General features: G+C 42.8%; 2 protein-coding genes across 3 annotated transcripts in view; one reads left to right on the forward strand and one right to left on the reverse strand.

Moving 5' to 3' along the window:
- Window positions 1-1,222: 1,222 nt before the first annotated feature.
- tstd3 (thiosulfate sulfurtransferase like domain containing 3) lies at window positions 1,223-16,103 on the reverse strand. Of its 2 annotated transcripts, none has more exons than XM_007892951.2 (4): window positions 15,944-16,103; window positions 8,929-9,105; window positions 3,268-3,423; window positions 1,223-1,991 (listed from the first exon to the last, which is right to left on the reverse strand). In XM_007892951.2, the coding sequence occupies exons 1-4, from the start codon at window positions 16,029-16,031 to the stop codon at window positions 1,954-1,956; spliced, it is 459 nt and encodes a 152-aa protein (XP_007891142.1). In that variant the 5' UTR covers window positions 16,032-16,103; the 3' UTR covers window positions 1,223-1,953. The 2 variants fall into 2 exon arrangements, with proteins under 2 accessions (XP_007891142.1, XP_007891141.1); XM_007892950.2 differs by having other exon boundaries at window positions 3,264-3,423.
- A 562-nt stretch (window positions 16,104-16,665) lies between these two features.
- The window catches only part of usp45 (ubiquitin specific peptidase 45), a 61,561-nt gene continuing 54,910 nt past the window's right edge, over window positions 16,666-23,316 (forward strand). Inside the window, exons 1-3 of the mRNA XM_007892949.2 lie at window positions 16,666-16,687; window positions 19,976-20,078; window positions 22,599-22,768. Coding sequence (XP_007891140.1) covers window positions 19,976-20,078; window positions 22,599-22,768 — 273 coding nt within the window. The 5' untranslated portion in view covers window positions 16,666-16,687. The remainder of the gene's footprint in view (window positions 16,688-19,975; window positions 20,079-22,598; window positions 22,769-23,316) is intronic.

Consider the following 23,316-nt stretch of genomic DNA (forward strand, 5'->3'; position numbering starts at 1 on the left):
CTCAGTGAGGTGGAGTGTGCAACCATGGATGGTGATACTGTCAGCCCCTGAGGTGTTAAGATTACCAATTGGAAAGAGATTTTATATGCCGTTTCTTTTTCATCTCTGGCTGCTCTTGTGTTTTAAAAACCTAGAAGCAGGACATATGGCTCTATCCTTATTAATTTTACATTATGTACAGTATTTTTGGAGGGCCAGCGGTATCTTGACACATGCAAAAGCCTATTGCCATAATTAACAGTAATCCAAACCTGACTGAATTCCAAATATCATAATTTGGAATGTCTACCAAATAATACCACCAAATGTCATCATTTGAAATGTATATAATAATCTACCTTGGCATTGAAATTTCCATGTCTGGAATGGAATACATACATACTCTTCCTGAAGGGTCTCGCACTGTTTACTTAATTACAGATAATATTAGGTCCAGGTTGCTGAGAGACGAGGCTTGGTAGCCCCAGTGTGCATACAGCAGGGGTATCCAACCAGTTGATTGCGATCAACTTCTTGGAGCATCAAGAAGTGGCCAGCCAAAGCCCACACCGGTCCAGGCAAGTCCGTGCCAAAGTTTTAGTAGCTACCGAACTGTGATACCCATGGCGGGACCATAAATAAACATTCAATTGAGAAAGTGTATGTTGTTGGCAGACCATAAAGGTCGTCAACAACTGGTGAACAGGTACTGCTGGAGTTCAACCAGCTGGAAACTACTATTGTGAGCACTGCCTGAAAAATCTCCCACTGCTTGCACAGCTGGGACCACCTTTCCCTTTAGGCTATTGAACTGTACAGTGTTACATTTCCTCTTTCTCATCCAATCAAAAAGTGTAAAGTGAATACAAGCCATGGAAGTATGAAAGTGATGATGGTTTTCCAATGGTTAGCAGCCTTCATGGTTGACCAACAAAATAAATTCTCTTTATGGAATTGTTCTTCATTTATGGCCGCAGCAGAGAGATGCCAGGGAGGCTCAGAAGATTGGAATCAGTAAAGAGAAGGGACCAGTAAACTAGAAAGAGCCAGCACCTCACCAGCTTTTAATCAACAATATCACCTATTGGAAGAAAGTGGCTTTCTGCATTTGGGCTTATACACATATTGATACTTTTGGCTCAGAGAAAATCTACATATTCTCAACAAAACTGCAGCAGGAGGATTACTTTCAACTTACAAAAATGCAAGATGTAATTGATGTAACACGAGTTGTAAAATGAAGTCACTTTCAAATTAAATAGTTTTATTTGCAGAAATCTTATCAAAATCATGTTCAGGAAGCACATTTTTTTTAAAAAGAGCAATGAACGGACATTTTATAAAATTATGAATCATTGGTTTGGTCAGTTTGCATTAGAATTAGCTTCTGCTGAATATCTGCATTACTCTAGTGCAAAATATCCAATTATAGAGATGGTAGAGGTACCTTTCTGTACAAGTGTGCCTAGTATAAAAACTTTGCTAGTGGTTCTATTACAATTTGTCAGTAACCTTAAATAGCAAGTTCCCTTTTCCTTTGCATTTATATGCTAACTCCAAGCAGTACAAAATGAACAAATTTCCATTCTAGTGTTTGCTACAAATGCAAGTCTCAAGTTATAGCTTGTTAAAGCTAATCTTGATACTTCATAAGAACTAAAATACTCAAATGCACAGAACATTGAACATTTTCTGAAATGATTTTTCAAAAATTACTATTTCTAAAAAAAAGGTTCTCGCTCTTAACCTTTCACAAGATAAAAACAATTCTGATATCTGATTGTAGTTTTTACTACAATTAATATGAAACTTTTGAGTATTAACAGAGTAACAGTGCAAATCTGTATTCATGAGTAGAGAGTTATTTCCTAGTGGTACTGTGAAAAGTACTTCAATATTTAGAGCTCAAATTATTCCTTCTTTCATTAAACATTTAGCATAAAACAAATCAGCTTTTCTTCTCAGATTCTTCTTTCACCCATTCTTCCCAACCTCCAGGGAAATGTAGTGCTCTGAAATGCAAAGTAAGAATCAGCTATTTTATTACTGATAATGTGTACATCAGAATGCAACATGTATTTGTACTGGTAATCCTAAATACAACACACTAAAGAAAATCACAATTATTAACAAATATTGTGCCCAATTAGAAATTATAGTAATTAGTTTAAAGAAACTTCAAAGTAACAATTAATGGATGGTAGATGAGATTCCTACATTTCTTTCATATTTGACTAGATTTTAAAAATAGCTCAGGGTTGTTTTCCTCCCCTAAAGAAGTACTTTTGCACAGCGACTTAGTCAAAGTTGGCAATTACAACAATCCATGTTGGGTACAATGGTAGGGTGTAAGTCTGCACTTCAAATCTACTGTAATGATTACAGTAGACTAGAAGTACAAGCATACCTTGCCATTGGATTGTTGTAAAATAAACATTCAAACATTGGAAAATACACAATGGGAGATTAAGAGTAAAAGGGAAATTGGAGTCCTGTAGCTCAGTGGTTAGAGCACTCGCTTTGCAAGCGAGAGACCCGAGTTCAATTCCAGGCAGGGCGAAACCTTGGGCAAGTTTCCTTACTCCACGCCTAATAATAATCCCTCTAAAACCCCAAAACAATAATAAATTGGTGATTTTCAATCTACTACTGTTTGTGGGACATTGCTGTGCGCAATTGGCTGCCGCGTTCGTCCACAAATATACAATCAATTCACTTTACAGTGTGTTCTGTGAAGGGCTCCCGACGTGAAAAGCGCTATATCAAATGCAAGGATTATTGTAAGCTCGTTAGGATGTGAAATGCCCAGGCAACGGTCAAGGCAGGATCCATATTAGTTTTTTTTGGTCAGGCGGGTGTCTGACACATGGGGAAATCCATTGCTGTGCTTAAGAGTATCCAAACTAGGCTGAGTTCCATGCATGCGACCTACACATGAAATGGAATGTGCACTCTTCCTTTCAAGAGGGAACTAGAAAGATATTTTAAAAACGACATTTGTATGAGGCATGGTGAAAAGGTAGGTGAATGGGACTGAATGTATTGCACTTTCAGAGCCAGCACAGATCTGATGGACCAAATGGCCTCTACTGTAAATGCCTTTGGGTCAATCACTGTATCTCATCATGTAACCTGATAGCCACTGTTCACATAGAAATGTTAGTATATATGATTACAGACTAAACACACAACAAAAGAATGTCTGGTGCACAGTTGACAATTATTTCCATATAGCAGGATTAAAGAAGTTAAATAACTACAGCATTGATGTCTCCAGTACTTACTTACTGTAGCCTGCCAACAAAGCAGTATCTAAAGCTGCTTTGCTCCGAACTCCTCCCAAGCAGGAAAATACTATTTTGTCTTTAGTGGATGGCATTTTCACTTTGTATTTTTCAAGAAAGGTGTCAGGATCCATCTTCAAAGAATTCTCCAAATCTCTTACTTAAGGTAAATGAAGAAAACATAAAATAGTCTATCATCAAATACTACAAAAACAGAGCATATAAAATACAAGCCAAAAACATTTTTGAAGTCATGAAATCAAATTTAAGATCATATTTTTGTAATTTTCTGCAATTGACTCAAGTCAATTCAACTTTGTTTTGATGTAGAAGTTCAGATTTGTTCAGCATAAGTTTAACGCTGACAATAAGACATTCCATTGACAGAAGGAACATAATCAATCAATCTTATGATAAACTATCTTCAGATAGTTACAGTACGTACATACCCTATTGAAATGATATACTGTAACTAATAATAATAATAATCCTTGCATTTGATATAGCGCTTTTCACGTCGGGAGGACGTCCCAAAGCGCTTCACAGAACACACTGTAAAGTGAATTGACTGTATATTTGTGGGCGAACGCGGCAGCCAATTGCGCACGGCAATGTCCCACAAACAGTCGTAGATTGAAAATGACCAATTTATTATTGTTTTTGGAGGGATTATTATTAGGCGTGTGGAGTAAGGAAACTTGCCCAAGGTTTCGCCCTGCCTGGAATTGAACTAATTGAATTGAATTAAAGCAAACCACTTTTAGTTACTGTGTGATAATGTTACTTTTGTTATAAGGGAGTTTTTTTTTTGCTGTGTATCTTTCAAACAAACTGCAATATTCTGCATATATGGAGGTTGATGTCCTGGGCCAATAAAAAAGTGTGGAAATATTTGCCGAAAATTATGGGGAGATTTGATGATTTTGCGGGAAATTGCGGGGGGGCTTGGCAAATTTAGCAGAAAATGGCAGGGAGTTGATTGGTGCTATTGAGGTACATTTTACTGCCAACCTACATTTTTTCACTATTGATAATAACTAAACATGAGAAATAACACATATTAGATTGGTGCAAAAAAAATATTAATTGCTTCTTTAACAAAAACTGGAGGGGGGGGGGAAAGAAGGGAGACACCATCTACAGAGCTCTGAGCCCAGAACTGCACAAAGACCCAGAAAGAGAGACACACACACACACTCAGAGACCCACACAGAAACAGAAAGAAACACACTCAGACACAGAGGGACACACATTCTCAAAGATGCACACTCATATAGAGACACTCACAAACTGAGACACACACAAGCAGAGAGATACAGCGACAAGTAGACACTCACAAATACATACAGAGACATACACACAGATAATCATACTCGTAAACACAGAGACACACACAGACAATTAAACCAACGGGGCCTTTGAATGAAACCCATTTGCTGCTTGTGCTGCACCACACATACGAATTCAGAGCCGTCCTGACCACAGTGATGTCAGGTAAACAGCTGGGAAGCCCACTGACCAGAACCTACAGTTATAGCGGGTTTGTATCGGATGGAGTTGGAGGCTCAGTAAATGTGTAGATGGGATTAGGGAGTTACAAAGGGATTTAGACAGATGAAGTGAGTGGGCAAAGCTGTGGCAGATGGAGTTCAATGTAGGGAAGTGCAAGGTCATCCACTACGAATTGAAAAAAGTTAAAGCAGAATATTTTCTTAATTGGGGAGAGACCAAGAATTGTGGAGGTGCACAGGGATTTGGGTGTCCAGAACCACAAATCACTAAAAACTAATAAAAATGGTAAATGGAATGTTATCCTTTATCTCAAGGGGCCTGGAGCACACAGGGGAAGGACAACAACAAAATTACATTTGTATAGCGCCTTTCACAGGAGGACATCCCAAGGCGCTGGACAGGCAGTGTTTTGGACCCAAGCTATAGGTCAGAATCGCGGAGGTGGGAAGGAGAGTGATCAAAGGCACGGTCGAAGAGGAGGGTCTTGAAGAAGGCAAGGGAGGGGGCGAGGCGGAGGGTCTGGGGAATGGAGTTCCAGAGGGTGGGGGCAGAATGGCTGAAGGCTCCCTCCAATAGTGGGGTGGGCGAGGTGGGGACGTGAAGCAGACTGGATCCCGCTGAGCAGAGGGAGCGGGAAGGTTGGTAGGGAGTTAGGAGGTCGCAGAGGTCAGGTGGAGCGAGGCCATGGAAGGCTTTGAAGGTGAGGACCAGGATCTTGAGCTGTATTCTCTGTGTGATGGGAAGCCAGTGGAGTCAGGCGAAGATGGGGGTGATAGGGTCACGGGGTCTGGTGCGGGAGAGGACCCGGGTTGCAGAGTTCTGGATGATCTGCAGCCTATGGAGGGAGGAGTGGGGAGGCCAACAAGCAGGGAGTTTGCATTGTTAAACCTGGATGTTATAAATGAGTGTATGAGAGTTCATAAGAGATTCAGCTTTTGAGAGTGTTGGTCAGATCCCATCTGGAGTACTGTGTTCAGTTTTGGGCACCACACCTCAGGAAAGATATATTGGCCCTGGAGGGGGTGAAACGCAGGTTCACTAGAATGTTACCAGGCCTTAAAGGGTTAAGTTACGAGGAAAGGCTGCGTAAACTTAGATTGTATTCCCTTGTGTTTAGAAGGTTGAAAGGTGATTTGATTGAGGTGTTTAAGATGATAAAGGGATTTGATAGGGTAGATGCAGAGAAGCTATTTCTTCTGGTGAGGGAATCCAAAACAAGGGGCATAGTCTTAAAATTTGAACCAGGCCATTTAAGAGTGAAATCAGGAAGCATTTTTTCACTCAAAGGGTGGTAGAAATCTGGAACTCTCTCCACCAAAAGGCTGTAGATGCTGGATCCATCCACACCTTCAAGAGTGAGGTTGATAGATTTTTGGTAGGTCAGGGTCTTAAGGGATATAGGGAAAAAGCAGGAAGTTGGAATTAACAGGATTAGTTGAGGTACAGATCAGCCATGATATAATTGAATGGCGGAACCGGCTCAAAGGGCTGAATGGCCTACTCCTGTTCCTATGAGGGTGTTTGTTGCGGATTCCGTGGAAAAAATGCAGCCGCACTTTTCTGTTGATCCAGCTGATGTCCCACTTACTCACTAGCAAAGTGGTAAGTAACATTTTAAGTCTACAAAAATCAGTACACTTCGCAAGCAAAATATTTGTCCAAAATATCTTCTTGATGGTTTTAAATACACAAAGTATATATTATGTATTAAAAGTATTGTGTGAAAGTAGTTAAATGATTGATTAAATCACGCTAACTTGTTTTTTTTAAATAGAATTCAAAAGTACAGTGCATTTTAGGTAAACGCATAGTATCATAATTTAAGTTTTCTGTACAATCATTTTCTTGTAAAGGCCCAGCAATGTGCTGAGACTCTATCCTGCCTAATGAGCTATACAATCTTGATGGTTTTAAATACACAAAGTATATATTATGTATTAAAAGTATTGTGTGAAAGTAGTTAATGAGTAATGCAAGTTGTTATTGCAGCAACAGCTCTCATAGTCAGAAACTAGATCTACTATAATCCTGTAATCTGATCAAAGACCAAAGGGTAAAACAATTTGTATTCATGTGCCTTTTGTTGCAAAATTTTTGTTGCAAAATGCATATTACCACACAACTTGAATGAATTGTAAATATACTTATTAAGTATTTTTCAGCATAAACAGAAGTTTCTTTTAAACCTTTTTAAACTGCTGTGGACTTCTGTTTAAAGGGTCTCTAAAACAAAGTGCTCTGTTTTTCTTTTTTCCTTTGAGACACAGTAAGCAGAAAAGTACTACTTTTAGAAAAAAATGGTGCCACCTACAAATGGATATTTCCATATCTAAATAGAATGTACACTCTCCCTAGAGGGATACACCCTGTTTACCTAATCCCAGAGAGCATTAGGCACAGGTTGACAAGAGCCAATTCTTAGGGCCTCCAATTGGAGTAACTACTGAAGTTCAACCAGGTAAAATTGCACAGCTTGTTATAAAGAATACAAACAAATTGTCTAGCAAGCTTTTTGCTGATTGTCAGCTATCCAAGAGGGTTTGGGCTTGCAGGAATGATGGGAACTAAGTGGGAAGAATCCCTCCTTCCAATCTACTTGTAGAATGATCTACTTCTACTGAAATGAGACATCTGTAGCATGAAAATTTCTCAAAGTCAGAACCTTATTCTGATTTTTAAGATGTTTTCTGAGCATTTTATACTTTGCTTGAACAATCAGTAAATTGTTCAGGTGCTTCACAAAACTTATACAGCACCCTTCCTGTAGGGTCGTATCTTGGTGCACTATACAGTGGTGGGTTTGGACTCTGAGCAATGGGGAGGTGACCATAGGTGTGGTCAAAGAGATGGAATTGATGGTGGGATTTAAACAGGATCAGCTTGCATTTTCTCCCTTGACCCAGGGTTGCGCTTTGGAGCATTTAACAATGGCAGAGTTTCGCACCAAGCGAGGAAGAAAGGGGAGGTGACCACAGACATGGTCGAAGGCAGAGCCGGCTGAGCAAAGGGTCAGAAGAGGATTGGTAGATAAAAGAGGGAGCGAGGCAGAGGGATTGAGATAATGTGTTCCATAGGTTAGGGATATAGTGGCTGAAGCGTTGGCCACCGATGATGTTTCTATGATTTTCTACACCCAAAGATCTTATTTGTTCTTTAATATTGCTGTAAATTGTGATGCATTATAATCCACTAATTTCTTTCCTGTATTGTGTCCTGAAGATGAATACTATCAAATTGAAACTCCCTCCATTTATCTCCTTCCCAATTTTATGAATGTGCATTTGCTCACAAAAAGTGACAACAGCTCAATCTGTTGATCAAACTGGATCCCACTGCAGTCACTATGCTCCTCTTGCAGCTCTTCTTCCTTATATCATCAATAAAGTTAAGAGAGATTGGTTTCTGTCCCCATCTCTAAATCACTTACTCAATGACAAATAGTTTTGGCCAGAGAACTTACTTTGAGGCATCCCACTAGTTAATCCCCTTTGTCAATGCAGTTCTCTGTCCAGATACCTGATTTAACAATCTGAAGAGGAGGGTGATACCTAGTTTTAGAGGAGATCTGAGCTGATGAAGAATGATACGATAGTACTCTAGCCTTGATAAAAGGTGTTTCAGGGCATTTTAGAGTTATACGAGAAGCTAAATAAGATTGAGAAAGTAAACGTTGCTACTTTAGTGTATCAGAAAGTACAATAATGTTCAAGACAAGAGGGTAGTTTCTTGCAAACTATTGCATTTCGACCCAGACCAATACAGTGCAGTCTTATTTATTTGCACTGTTAATATTAACAATCAAATGAATTCCAAGACAGAACTAGATTAAATTCAATACACCACTGTAGCAACAGAAGATTACCAGGTTTATTTCTTCCTCTCCCACCAAGCCTCTGCCAGTTAATAAATTGTATTCTTCTGAAGATTAAGGTTAATATTTTTCCGACTAAATGTATGAAGACAAAACTAATGAATTAAACAATTTGTAGAAATAAATATATTTAAAGGTCAACTAACAACACTCAATTCCCTTTCCTGTTATTTTTAGAAGATCCTAAACAAAAGTACAAAGCTAAGTGCTAGTCACCTTTGACTACAGTAGTAAAACAAATTTGCAGTATATCAGAAATTGTCTGTTCTAATATATACTTACAGGGTATATTTACAGAACCACAAATCTGTCCATCCTCCTCAATCTCTGATTTTTCCCTAACATCGATAAGAAGAACATGGGATTCAAGCAATTCTTTCAATTCCTCATAGGAGATGGTGTGCATAGGAGGTGCAGTGAGTATCCGGTAAGTTGCATGATGAGTCACAAAAATTGGAACTACATTTAGAGGAACAGAAAAGCGATGACGGTTAAAAATGCCAGACAAGTTTTCAAACTTTTCCAATTAATCTCCCGCATTCCCTTTTATGTATTTTATTATGTGCAACACTCTAAAACATACTTTTAAATTCTATTGGCTGCAGTAGTTCAGTCAATTATTGCAAAATAGACACTTTATCACAAAATTTTACTATTCATATAGTTGATGTACATTTACAGTTTATAAGCACTACTCCTGTAATAATAATAATAATAATAATCCTTGCATTTGATATAGCACTTTTCACGTCGGGAGGACGTCCCAAAGCGCTTCACAGAACACACTGTAAAGTGAATTGACTTTTTGACTGTAGCTCAGTGGTTAGAGTACTCGCTTTGCAAGCAAGAGACCTGGATTTGATTCCCGACAGGGTGAAACCTTGGGCAAGTTTCCTTACTCCACACACCTGATAATAATCCCTCAAAAAAAAATTGGTCATTTCAACCCAAGACTGTTTGTGGGACACTGCTGTGCACAATTGGCTGCTGCATTTCGCTCACAAATATACTTTACACTTTATTCACTTTACAGTCTATTTTGTGAAGCTCTTTGGGACATCTAGAAGACGTGAAAAGCGCTATATCAAATGCAAGGATTATTATTATTACTCACTATAAACATCATTGCATATTCAAGTTGTGAATAGAATGAGAATTTTCCTGAATAAAAATGACAAATAGTAACATGGACAAATGACCAAGGAATTCAAAATATGTATGGAAAGATTATGTAAACCAGTTATAGAAAGCTAAAAACAATACGGATTGATTAAAGTAACTAAGATAACAATAATTATGTGTATTTACAGAATGCCTTTCACAAAACAAAAAATAATAACCATCTTGAAGCATTTTATAAAATATAATTGATTATAAATGAAAGTGATACAGGGAAATGCTTTAGCTAATCTGCCCTAAACAACGAGATGAGTAGCCAATTAATTTAAATGTGGAAGTCAATTTGAATTAGGAGGAAAATATAAATAACTAAACTGTAAGAAAAACTTTACATTTCTTTGAAATAGTATCTCCCTTTACATTTACCTGAATCACAAAATCAGTATTTATTTTTCAAAATTGCTACTGTATATGACTACTTTTGGTCTGCTTAGCCAGTAATATTGGAATAAAAGAGTCCTCTTTGATGCCCATTTTGTGTTTCTTTTGTCAGGTATTGCAAATATATGCAGTATCCAATTGTAAATGCACAGAAAACTTTATAGCGTGCCTGAACCTGGTCCTTTAGGAAACAAATAAAACAAAAAAAAAATTACATTCATATAGCATCTTTCACATTGGAAGAATGTGACAAGGCACTGGACAGGTCAGGGTCTCCACTCGAGCTGGGGTTAAAATCAAGAGGGGTTAAAAAGCTGAAGACCAATCACCAATGGTGGGGCGGGTGAGGAACATGGAACTTGCCATTGCCCGTTGAGTGGAGGGAGCGGACAGGTTGGTCTGGTGTTAATAGGTCGCAGAGATAGGGAGGAACAAGACTTTGTAGAGCTTTAAAAGCAAGGGCTAGGATTTTAAATTTGATCCTCTCGGGATGGGGAGCCAGGTGAGGTTGATCCGTTCATGGAGTTTGGTAGGGGAGAGGACATAAGCTGCAGTGTTCTGAATAATCTGCAACTTGTAGAGGAAGATGTGGGAAGTCTGGGAAGTCTTAGCATAGTGGTCTTAGCCAACAATTCTCTAATAAAAGTGGTCATTCATTTTATGGCTATTTGTGCATATATTGTGCATATTGCTGTGCATAAATTGGCCATTGCATTAGTCCACAAAACACACTTCACTTTACAGCTATCCTGTGATGCACTTTGAAAGGTCCTGCCAATATAAAAAGCACTAGACCAAATGGAAGGATTTTTTAAAAATCAAATCTTATGCAGAGCAAACAGTAGATAGGTGGAATAACGCTCATCAGATGATACCAAAACTTTCAGTCATGTACCGATGAGCTCTTTACCATGACTTGATAAACAGCAGCATAAATTCATGTTTTACAGGTTGTTCAGATAGATTGATTTTCTAGTATTTTCATAAAATGAGGCATTGCAATGAACCTAAAGGTAGTGGATTATAGAAGACTGTTATTGGTGCATAAATCGACAAAGGTTCAGCATTTGAAGTGGGTAGAAAACAAACACTTGCATGGACTTGTTGGGCCAAATGGCCTGTTTGCATACTGCATTACTCTATGTAACTCGAAGTTAAGATTGACAGAGTGCCACAGAAAGATATGGTGTGCTGAAAATAATGGATGTTTTTTTCTCATAATAATTATGAGGTGAATTGGTGCAGAGGTTGTGAGAAGTCAGAATATATTCACTATTAATACAGTATCACCATTGTCTATAGTAGAATTTGGTCTAATAGTGTTTGTCTCTTAATAGTCAAGCTGCCAAGTGAAATTTGGATTAGCTTGATGAAGGATCAAATCTGGGACAGAATTTCTTGTTTTGATCAAGATATGTTCCATAGCCGTTTCAGACATAATTGAAAAAAACATTTTATTGCACCATATGTTAAAGAAATACTACAGTAGCTACATGCTGAAGGAGGGGAAAAAGAAAGCACTTATTTTCAGCCATATCAGAGGAATGCACCTCGCCACATATAGGTTTGTTAACGGGGATCATATAGTTTTATCAGATTAAGTGGAGTTGGGACAGTAAACTTTCAGATACACCAAGATGGCAGGACAAGAAGGCATAGGTTTGTGAAGGTCAACAATCACGAAGTACTTCTTTACAAAGAATAAACTTTTGAAATGGAGTTTTGTAAGGCTGATCAATGGAGGCTTTACTTAACAAAGAATCGTACGGGTAAGAAAGAAATGACATGACATTTACAGCATCTTATACATCAAAATGGCTCAAAGCTACAGCATCTTACCAATTATTATCCTAGTGGACTGATTATTTTTCTCTGGGGGTTACTGGTTATGACACCAGGAGAAACTCCCTTCTCTTTTCAATTATTGCCATGGATCTTTAACGTCCACCTGAACAAGCAGACGGGATCTTGGTTTTTAACATCTCATCCGAAGAAGGGCATCTCCGATAACGCAACATACCCCAGCACTGCATTGGAGTGTCATTTTAGACTTCCAAATCCTGATGTGGGGCTTGAACCCACAACCTTTCTGGAAGTATGAGATCAAACAACAACAACTTGGATTTATACAGTGTCCTCCACGCAGGAAGGCGTCTCAGAGCAGTTTACAGTTTAAGATCCCGGGACCGAGCCAGGGGGAAGGGGGGGGAAGTGACCAAAGGCGCGGTCGAAAAGAAAGGTCTTCAGCAGAGACCTGAAAATGGGAAGGGAGGGAACGAGACGAAGGGAGTGAGGAGTGCAGTTCCAGAGCCTCGGGGAATAGTGGCTGAAGGCACGGCCGCCGAGGGTGGAGCGGAGGACTCGGGGGACAAGGAGGAGGCCAGACCCGGAGGAGCTTGAAAGTCCATCCGAACCTCTGGTGGTCACCAAAATGGGATGAGCAGTGGCACGAGTGGCAAGTCTGGTGCCCTCTGTATATATAAATATATTAAAAAGTTATTATACTTGATAGCCAGCAGTGGTGAGGTAATTGGGAGGCGTTTATACATGTGACAAAGATCACTATAGAAACTGCAACAAATTTCCTTCGTTCTTGTTGCTTCACCAGCCCTGCCTGTTTGACCCATCATCACATTGTTTACCAGCTCTCCCCCCACCGTTTGCCAGAAGTAAAAATAAGCTTGCAGCCCAAAGTCCACCAAACACTAGCCCAACTGGAGTCCTGTAGCTCAATGGTTAGAGCACTCGCCTCACAAGCGAGAGACCAGGGTTCAATTCCCTGAAGGTCGAAACCTTGGGCAAGTTTCCTTACTCCACACGCCTGATAATAATCCCTCAAGAAGAAAAAAAATAAATTGGTAATTTCGATGTTTGTGAGACTCTGCTGTGCGCAATTGGCTGCCGCGTTCAGCCCACAAATACAGTCAATCCACTTTACAGTATATTCTGTGAAGTGCTTTGAGACGTTTAGAAGACGTGAAAAGCACAATATCAAATGCAAGAATTATTATTAAAAATATTAAAAATAAAGAGTATGGTTTCTGTCTTGTCAATGGTCAGTTGAAGGAAATTTGTGCTGATCCAGCCCTTGAGATCTGACAGGCAGGCTGACAGAACATCAGGGGACTGGGGGTCGCAAAAAGAGGTGGAAAAATAGAGTTGGGTGTCATCTGCATACATGTGGAAGTGTACCCCATGTCTGAGGATGACATCCCCAAGAGGGAGCATATAGATCAGAAAGAGGAGGGGGCCAAGGATGGATTATTGGGGTACCCCGCAGGTGACCGGGTGAGAGCAGGAGGAGAAGCTGTTTGTGCAGATGTACTGCTGGCGGTTTGTGAGGGAGGACTTGAACCAGGCGAGCGCAGTCCCACTGAGGTGGATGACGGAGGAAAGGCTGTGGAAGAGGATGGGTGATCGACTGTGTCGAACGCGGTGGAGAGGTACAGGAGGCAGAGGGAGCCCTGGTCCCAGTTAAGAGAGGATGTCGTTTGTGACTTTCACAAGCACAGTCTCTGTACTGTGGGCGGAAACCAGACTGGAAGGGTTCGAAGAGGGAGTGGGAGGAGAGGGGTGCGCGAAGTTGGTTGGCAACAACTCATTCTAGGACTTTTGAGAGGAAGGGCAGGTTAGAAATAGTGCAGTAATGGTTAGGGTTTGAGGGATCTAGGGAGGGTTTTTTCAGGAGGGGGATGATGACAGGAGTTTTGAGGGAGGCAGGGACTGATCCGGAGGAGAGGAACTGGTTGTTGACGTCAACCAGTAGTGGGCAGAGGAGGGGGAGTTGGATGACCAGTAAGTTGGTGGGGAGGAGGGTCGAGGCAGCAGGTGGTGGGTTTCATGGAGGTGATGGTGAGTGAGAGGGAGGAGGGAGAGATGGGGAGGAAAGAGTGTAGAATGGGGGTGGTGGTAGGAGCAGATGATGAGGAGGGTGAGGGGGACAGAGGGCGTGGTGGTGGGTGACAAGAAGCAGGTGGATGAGGCTGCCTGGCGGATGTTCAGTATTTTAGATGAAAGGAAGCCCATGACCTTCTCGTACTTGGCATTTGATACGAAGATTGAAGAGGCCTGAGGGGGGCACAGAGGAGGAGTGGGTGGTGGAAAAAGGACTTTGGGGTTGTGTTTAGCCTCCAAGTTGATGTTGGGAAGGATGTTTTTGCATGTGTCAAAGAACGACGGTAGCTGTGGTGATGCTCAAGCCACAGTTGGCGGTGAACTGTCAGGCGAGTTTTCTGCCATCTGTGCTCGAGCAGACAGGTGTGGGTTTTTTGGCGGCGGAGATGGTTGTTGTACCAGGGGGATCGGGTGGGTTTGGAGATGGTCTTGGATTTTAGGGGGACGAGGGAGTTGAAGGTGAGAGGCGATCATGGAGCAGCTGGACGGCTGCTTCAGGATCTCCGCAGGTGGAAGGCCAGAGGGATAGGATATTTGATGATGTGAGAGCCTTTGTGAGGGTCTCAGGGGGGAGCCTTTTCCAAGGGTGGTAGAGGATGGTTGAGGGCTTGGTGCAGAAGAGAGGGATGTGAGAGGAGAAGGAGATGGAAAAGTGGTCCGAGATGGCCTGGTCCACTATGCTGAGGTCGGAAATATCAAGGCCGTGGGTGATGATGAGGTCAAGTGTATGACCACGGTTGTGGATGGGTGAATTTATATGACGGGTAAGGGCTCTCGCCAACGTCTAAAATCTCACGGCTCTCACCTCCTCCACTTTCCTGATCTCCCCCTAAAACTCTCCGAACCCGTACGCAACCTAAGCGTCAGGTTCGACCCCCAATTATCCTTCCTCCCCCACATCCGGTCCCTCACCAGCACCGCTTTCTTCCACCTCCGACGTATACCTCACTCCGCCAATACCTCACTCCAAAAGCCGCTGAAACCCTGGTCCATGCCTCTGTCACCTCTCGGCTGTACTACTCGAACGCCCTCCTCCCCGGTCTCCCCTCCGCGACCATCCATAAAATCCAAATCATTCACAACTCTGCCGCCCGCATTCTCACCCGCACCAAACTCCGCTCCCCGATCACCCCAGTCCTCGCCAGACTGCACTGGCTGCCTGTCCCAGAGAGGATCGACTTCAAGATCCTCACCCCTGTATTCAAGTCACTGCACTCCTCTACACCCCCCGACTTCTCTGACCTCCTCTCTCCTCAAAACAGTACCCATTGCCTTCGTTCCTCTGGGTCTGGCCTCCTCCTCGTCCCCCGAGTCCTCTGCTCCACCCTCGGCAGCCGTGCCTTCAGCCACTATGCTCCGAGGCTCTGGAACTGCCTTTCTCACTCCCTTCCTTCCCATTTAGGTCTCTGCTGAAGACCTTTCTTTTCGACCGCGCCTTTGGTCACCTTCCCCCCCTCCCCCCCCCCCCGGCCCGGCCCCGGGATCCGTTACTGTGAAGCGCTCCGAGTCGCCGCCCGGCGTGGAGGGCGCTACATAAATCCAAGTTGTTGTTGTTGGACGACTTATAATATTATTGGTGATAATATGATGACGATTTAGCTTCAGTGCTTTCGAAGCTGTGTGAGAAAAGATCTTCAAGCTGTTTATTGACCATATCTGGAAGGTTTAAATTTTTTTTCAAAAAACGAGGCAACCGCCCAAAGCCGTTTTTTCGTGCACAGAACAGCGAAAATCCGCCCCTTCTGGCGATACCCCACACAGCCGGTGTCGCGGTGTGGGGGGGACGGGAGGGTCTGCAGTTCACACCGCTCTGGTTACACACAGTCTGTCTCTGGTCACTCACCCCGAGAGGCCCGGCTCTCTCTCTGAGCCGCTGACACCCAGCGCAGCGCCCGCCATAACGACACCGACCTCGAGACAGCGCGGAACATGATTCAAAAGGGAACGGCCACCGCACCAACGAGCGCCCGCCAGCTCTGCCCACGTAGCTCACAAGGACGCCGGAAATTCTCTTCCTCCTCCTCACCGCCGCTCCACCCACCGTTTCAGCTGGAAGCGCTTTACCCTCTCCAGCGCCCGCAGAGAGCACACCGGCCTCCGTGCGGGGGCGTGTGTGTGTGCGCGTGCGTGCGTGTGCCGGTGAGGATAGAGCATGCGCACTCAGGACCAGTTGCTGCGAGATGGACCCAGGAGCGAGTCAGAGCATGCGCATTCAGAGGCGTGGCCGACGGTTGAGCAGATTGGGACATGCGCATTAACGGGAACGGCTGAAGGCGGGGCCGCTTCTCATTATTGTTAACGTAGGCGCCGCCCCTTTCTGGAAGGGACGGGAGGGTGGGCGTCGCCGTGCGCACGCGCACTCAGCGAGGTGCCCGATCGGGAGAGTGTGCGTCTGCGCGGAAGGAAGGCACTGCCGGTGGCGCAGGCGCGGTTGGACCGATTCGGGAGCAGCAGAGCGTGAGCGGCCGGTGGAGTACGTCGAAGCTGCTGGAAGCAATTGGCCTCCGTCAGGGTTCCCCCACACCCCTCCCTCCCTCCCTCCCTCCCTCCACAGGGCCCGCCCGCCCGCCTCACACCCGCTCAACCAGTGAGTTCAACACAAACTTTAGTCTCAAGGGTTGCGGTGGCCGCTCTATGGGGGGGGGCGGGGATGTGATGGTGAAGTTTGAGTCGCTGGTGCTGTGAAGACGAGAGGGAGGCCCGGTGCCCGGTGCCCGGCCCCGGACACCCGACCCTCGCCTTTCTGCTGCGCCCTATCCACGACTCGGTGCCGAGTTGTGTTCAAGTTGGGTCAGTCACCCACCCACCCGGCGAGCTCCTTCCGACGTCGCTCCCTTGATGTGTCAGGTGAACAGACAGGCAGTTTGCAATCATGAGCGGTGTAATAATGATAATAGTAGTAATAATAATCCTTGCATTTCATATACAGTGCCTTATTGTGACCTTGCGATGTCTCAAACCGCTTCACAGGGTACACTGTAAAGTGAACTGACAGCAAATGTTGTGGGCGAATCAATGCCCCACAAACGGTCACAAAGTGAGTGGCCAGTTTTATTTTGGGCATTGTTAATAACATAGCAATAATCTTCCTTTCCGTCTCAGACGTGAACCCTGCCAAGTGTCAGTTGGGAGCGCTTTCGCGCGAGGCAGAAAGTGGTGGGTTCAAGCCCCATATCGGCTGTATTCAAGCCAACACAGGCTTCAGGTGCACTGCACTGTCAGAGGTGCCGCCCTTTGGACGAGACGCTAAACTGAGGTCCCATTTGCCTGTTTCAGGTTGAGCTCTTGGCAGTATTTGAAAAGGAAAGTAGATTTCTCCCAGTGCCTTGATTCATTGGCTGTTTGTGGGACATTGCTGTTCATAAATTGCCCACAAAACACACAGTCGCTCCATTTTACGGTATATCCTGTGACGTGCTTTTGGACCCTCTCCTGATATAAATGGCACTTAAGGATTATTATTATGCATCGGCCTGGTTCAGTTGGTAGCACTCTCACCTCTTGAGTCAGAAGGTTGTGGGTTCAAACCCCACGTTGGGACTTGGAATCACATCATCTAAACTGACATTCCAACGCAGTGCTGGGGGTGTGTTGTATTGTCGGAGGTGCCGTCTTTTGGATGAGACGTTAAACCAAAGTCCCTGCAGCCCATGTCCTTTCCCGCCCCGGCTCCGTGACCCTATCTCCCCCATCCTCACCCGACTCCACTGGCTTCCCATCACACAGAGGATACAGTTCAAGATCCTGGACCTCACCTTCAAAGCCGCCATGGCCTCGCTCCCCACTACCTCTGCAACCTCCTAACCCCCTACCAACCTGCCCACTCCCTCCGCTCAGTGGGCTCCGGCCTACTTCACGTCTCCCTCTCGCCTGTTCCACTATTGGTGGGCGGGCCTTCTACCACTCTGCCCCCACCCTCTAAAACTCCATCCCGCATTCCCTCCGCCTCGCCCCCTCTCTTGCCTCCTTCAAGACCCATCTCAAGACCTTCCCCTGCCCTCCACCCTCCCCAATCCCGATCCTCAGCTCGGGTCTGAAACACTGACTGCCCAGCGCCTCCCAACATGAAAAGCGCTATACAAATTAAATTTTGTGTTTGTTATTCTGCGAGGCACCTTGAGACATCTCCCAGAAGGCTGTAGATGCTCAGTACTTGAACATCTTCAAGGCTGGGACTGATAGATTTTTAAAAAATAGAGGGATTAGGGGATATGGGTATAGGGCAGGTAATTAGAGTTAGGTCTGAAGATCAGCCATGATCTTATCAAATGGCGGGGCAGACTCGAGGGGCCGAATGGCCTACTCCTGCTCCTAATTCTTATGTTTTTATGTCTTGACAGTGTGACGAGGAGCTATATCAAATGTAAGGATTATAATTATTAACAGTCCCCTAAATAAAATTGGCTGTCATTCGCTTTGTGACTGTTTGTAGGATATTGCTGTGTGCAAATTGGCTGCATGTTCATCTACAAAATACACTTTACACTGCACTTTACAGTGAATCCTGTGAAGTGCTTTGAGATGTTCTGCTGATGCGAAAGGTTGTATATTAAATGTAAGGATTATTATTATAATGTTGGGGCAAACCATCCAGATAGTGCCTTCAGAAAATGAGGGGAGAGAAGGAGAATGCCTTTCCCATAAGGAGATAAATTTCCATGGTTGTTCCTGTCTAGTATTAAAAGGTAAAGGTTACATCCTTTATATAATACAAACAGTAAACTGTTTCAGCATACGTTATTGTAAAGCTATTAACACTTTACAATTCACTTTACAGTATATTCTGTGAAGTGCTTTGAAACGTCTAGAAGACGTGAAAAGCGCTATATCAAATGCATGGATTATTATTATTACAGTGCAAACTCACTAATAAAGTTAACAAATGGAGAGAAGAATTGTTGCCACATTACCGGGTTAATCTCACGAGTGAGTTTGTATTATTTGCTAAACCAGTGCGCAACCTTAGTGTCCTGTTTGATCCTAAGCTTTCCTTTCTCCCTTACAACTGGTCCCTAATCATGTCCTCTTTCCTTTACATCGTCCCCTGTTTCGCATGCAAATGTGTCACCTTCTCCCACCCTGTCTCCCTTGCTCGTTGGCCGATCCCATCTTTGTAAAGTGTTCCGAAATATTATCCTATGCAAAAGACACATGTAAATGGAAATTGAATTACTGTATTATGTTATGTTGAAATGAAAAAGACTGCAAATATTAACCAATCTAGTGAGATGACCACATTAGTATGGCGACCTGAAGGCGAGTGGCCACTGTTGTGAGATCGCTGCCCTTACAAAGAAATGTACAGCGTGGAAGAAGCCCATTTGGCCTGTTGCTTATTTGCCAATGTATAAATACAATTTTGCAGCAAAGGACAGAAGTTGTGCAAGCTTTAAATTTGACAGGGCTACTATTTTGGGTGAGGTCACAGTTGCTTCAGATTTTTTCTTCTGTTCAGTATCCTGACCCAATTCTCTTTTAAATTGTTGGTGATGATTCGCTTCTATTTGGTAGGATAACTAGAATTCAATGAAGAGTAGTAGCGATCATAGGTTCTACTTTAGTTCTGCAATTCATGTTGCTGCGTCTGCAGTATGAGCGTTGGTACGACTCTCTTTGGCCCTAGGTATATTGTGTTTCTGTGCTGACTTTGGTGAACTGAGTTGGGCATTCTTAATTTAGTTATTAGTGTGCATTGATGCAGTATCCAAATTTTCAATTGGATTGCTGAAACACAAAGTGTGATATGGCTGTTATTTTTTTTGCATTCTTCTAATTCTGTTTTAGTTTTGGTGTATGAATGGTACTGTTCAGCTTTTAAACTGTTTCAACATACATTATATGTAAAGCTGTACAACATTTTCAATTATAATGACAGATGAGGGTAAAAGACCCATCCTCCCGAAGTAATGGTGAAATGACAAAAAGGAGCAAAAGACCTAAAAAGCCTCAGGATGAAGAGTCATCGGATGAAGTCTCAGGTAAACTAAAAGTTATTGTTTTTGAGAATAATTTTATCTGTATGCTATGGAACACTAAGACCTTGTTTTTTTTTGGGGGGTGGGGGTGGCGATGAGCATTTTAGAATGTTTTATGTTGGAATAGGGGATTGAAAGCTGATTAAATACATTTTGCTGCCAATTTTAAATCCCAATACCGTTATTACAAGTGATGCTATATTCATTAGTCCCGTTGTAGAAAAATAAGCATGAATAAATTAGCAACTTCAAAACTTGTGCCATACTCGTAAACTGATAAGGTTTTACTCTGAATGCAAACCATGAATTTCGGTTATTTTATCCAGTTAAATTACTTGTTTGCCGTTATTTGCAGTATGCAATTTCTCCACTATTATCAACAACAAATTGCGTTTATGTAGCGCCTTTCATGTAGGGAGGACGTTCCAAGACACTGGACTGTGAAGGGTTTGCACCGAGCTGGGGGCTGGAGTCAAGAAGGCGGGCAAGGGGTGGGGGGGTGGGAGTAGTGAAGTTGGGAGAATGATCGAAGACATGCCTCGAAGGCAAGGAAAGGGGTGGGCGAAGGCGCTCTGGGATGGGGTTGCAGGAGTTGGGGGCAGAAAGGCTGAAGATCTGACTGCTGATGGTGGAGTGGGTAGAATGGGGACATGGAGTAGGCCAGTGCCCGCCAAGTGGAGGGAACAGACAGGTTGGTAAAGTTTTAGTGGGTCACAGAGATAGGGAAGAACAAAAGCACAGAGGACTTTAAAGATGAAGATGAGGATCTTGAACTTGATCCTCTGGGGGATGGGGAGCCAGTGAAGCAGGGCGAGGATGGGGATGATCAGCTCACAGAGTTTAGTGCAGGAGAGAATACGATCTGCAGAGTTCTGAATAATCTGCAGCTTGTGACGGGAAGAGTTGGGAACTCCCAAGTAGAGAGTTAGCATACTCAAGGGTGGATGTAATGAAGGCGTGGATGAGAGTCTCAGCAGCCTGAGGGGAGAGGTACTGTTGAAAGCTGGCAATGTCGCAGAGGTGGGGGAATGTAGAAATCATCATAGCACAGATGTGGGGTTTGAAAAAACAGTTGAGGGTCGAACAAGACACCGAGGTTCCATACTGGTGAGGTGGAGAATGCATCCATGAATAGTGATGCTGTCAGCGCCTGAGGTGAGGAGCGCTGACAGGAGCCAAGCTCCCTTTAAATTTAAATATCAATTTATAATGACCAGTAGGCAGCCTTGAGTTTTAGTTGTTGGATTGTGAATACAGTACAATACATGTTCCAAGAGTTTGTATGGCATGTTTCCTAATTGGAATGTTTTTATGTGAATGATGCACTTAACTCTTTGGTTCCCTTGGAATAAGAAAATGTAAAATTGTTCTTTTAAAATGATTTTAAAGTCTTACATCTTCATCTATTATGAAGATTATGGCAACATATTCCATTATAGATTTTCTTTTAAATGAAATATAGATTGCAATCTGTATTAGCTTGTACGAGGAATCTAAAGCTTGTCCCTGACTCCTACTATGACCTTGTGATATCTACAGATATAATTATGTCATGTCTGGGGTCAATAAAATACACCTTTGACTTCACATAGTGAGGCTAATGGACAATATACAAGCTTAAAATGTGAACGTTCACCTTTTTACATTTTTAAAAAAAATTTATACTTGTAAATAAATGTGGACATTTCCAATGAATTCTAAATGCTGTTAAAACAGAACCAAAACAGCTTTTTTAAAAAAAATCCTTTATGATTAATAAGTTCTATTATTAATCTGAAATTGGGACGTCTAATTGAGTGATTTTGTTTCCAGACTTCATTTTTTGGGGTGCGGGATGGGGGATATTAAAAGGTGTTGCCTCATAAGAATGCTGTGGCAGAAACTTGTAAGTCAAAAGAATCTGAGGAGCCTGTTCTGTCCTGGCATTGGAATTATACATATGGTGAACTACGTATTCTTTCAACTACAATACCATTTAATATTTGAGGAATTTTTCCACAGTGTTCCAACAGTAAACCTTTCTACTTCAATATAACAAAATAGTGCTAATGAACTCCTGTTTTACCAGACTTATAAATATCTGTGAACGAATCGGAGGAACAAGTGAGTTTCATGTATTTCTCATGGACTGTAACCACATTATCACTATTGGATCATATATTTAATGCTGACTAGAATGCAGTATATTTTTGTTAAAAGTGGTGCAGTGACCTAAGTAGATATGTCTGAGTGCTGAAGAAACATTTGGTCTCACTGTAACACATGGCGGAACTGTAAGTGATGTAACAAGTATTATAATTGGCACTGATTTGAAATGGTATTGAAAGCTTTGTGTACCAGTGTTTAATTAATTGATATTACCTAACTTTTTAAACTTTTAACTTGATAAGTGTCCTGTATATTATTTAAAATGGTATACATCTATGTTGTGTACATTTCATTGTAAAAAAAACACTGAACCAAGGTAATAGATTAACAGTAACAACATTTATTTGCATTCTGAATTTATATTCTTTCCTTCAGGCTCAGCATGTCAGCACATTATCACATCAGTGGATCTGATCGAAGTGAAGAAGGCTGTTGCTCAAAATCACTGGTCAGTCTGTTCTGAATGTGTCAGGGATTTGAAAGCACATGATGGAGAGCCTGAAATTTCACCAGATATTTGGATGTGCCTCAAATGTGGTTACCAGGTCAGTAATATGCAAAGGTATTGAAGTACAGTGGAATCTGCTTTAGCTGGATGCCAGTTAACCCCGGATGCCAGGTAAATCGAATAAAATGCCTGGCCCAGATTTATTTGTATTCTTAGCTGTTTTAAACATGCTGGTTGTTTCGGACAAAAATCCAGTTAATCCGGTCAAAATGCCGCGATGGTTGCCACTGAATGTACTTACTAATGCCTTCTGTGTCTCGAGCAGTGCCATTCACCCATGAGTGGCTCCAGGGTGGAGTTGGGAAGAGTCTAATTGTGATTGATTGACAGCGGACTCCAGCCATTCACAAGCGTCTGGAGTTGGATTGTCAATCAATGAGGGGGCGGAGGAATGTGGAATAAATAAGGGAGGAAATGGGAGGAGTCAAATCACAATTGATTGACAGCTGGAGCCGCTTGTGAACGGTTGGAGTGCTCATCCATTCACAAGCGGCTCCAAGACTGTCAATCATTTTGAATCCTCCACATGTTTGTCTCCTTCCTGTCTAATGGGAATGGCAATGGAAGGGAGGAGGCACCACTGCC

Source organism: Callorhinchus milii, unplaced genomic scaffold (genome assembly GCF_018977255.1).
Source record: "Callorhinchus milii isolate IMCB2004 unplaced genomic scaffold, IMCB_Cmil_1.0 Scaffold3, whole genome shotgun sequence".
Taxonomy (NCBI): Eukaryota; Metazoa; Chordata; class Chondrichthyes; order Chimaeriformes; family Callorhinchidae; genus Callorhinchus; species Callorhinchus milii.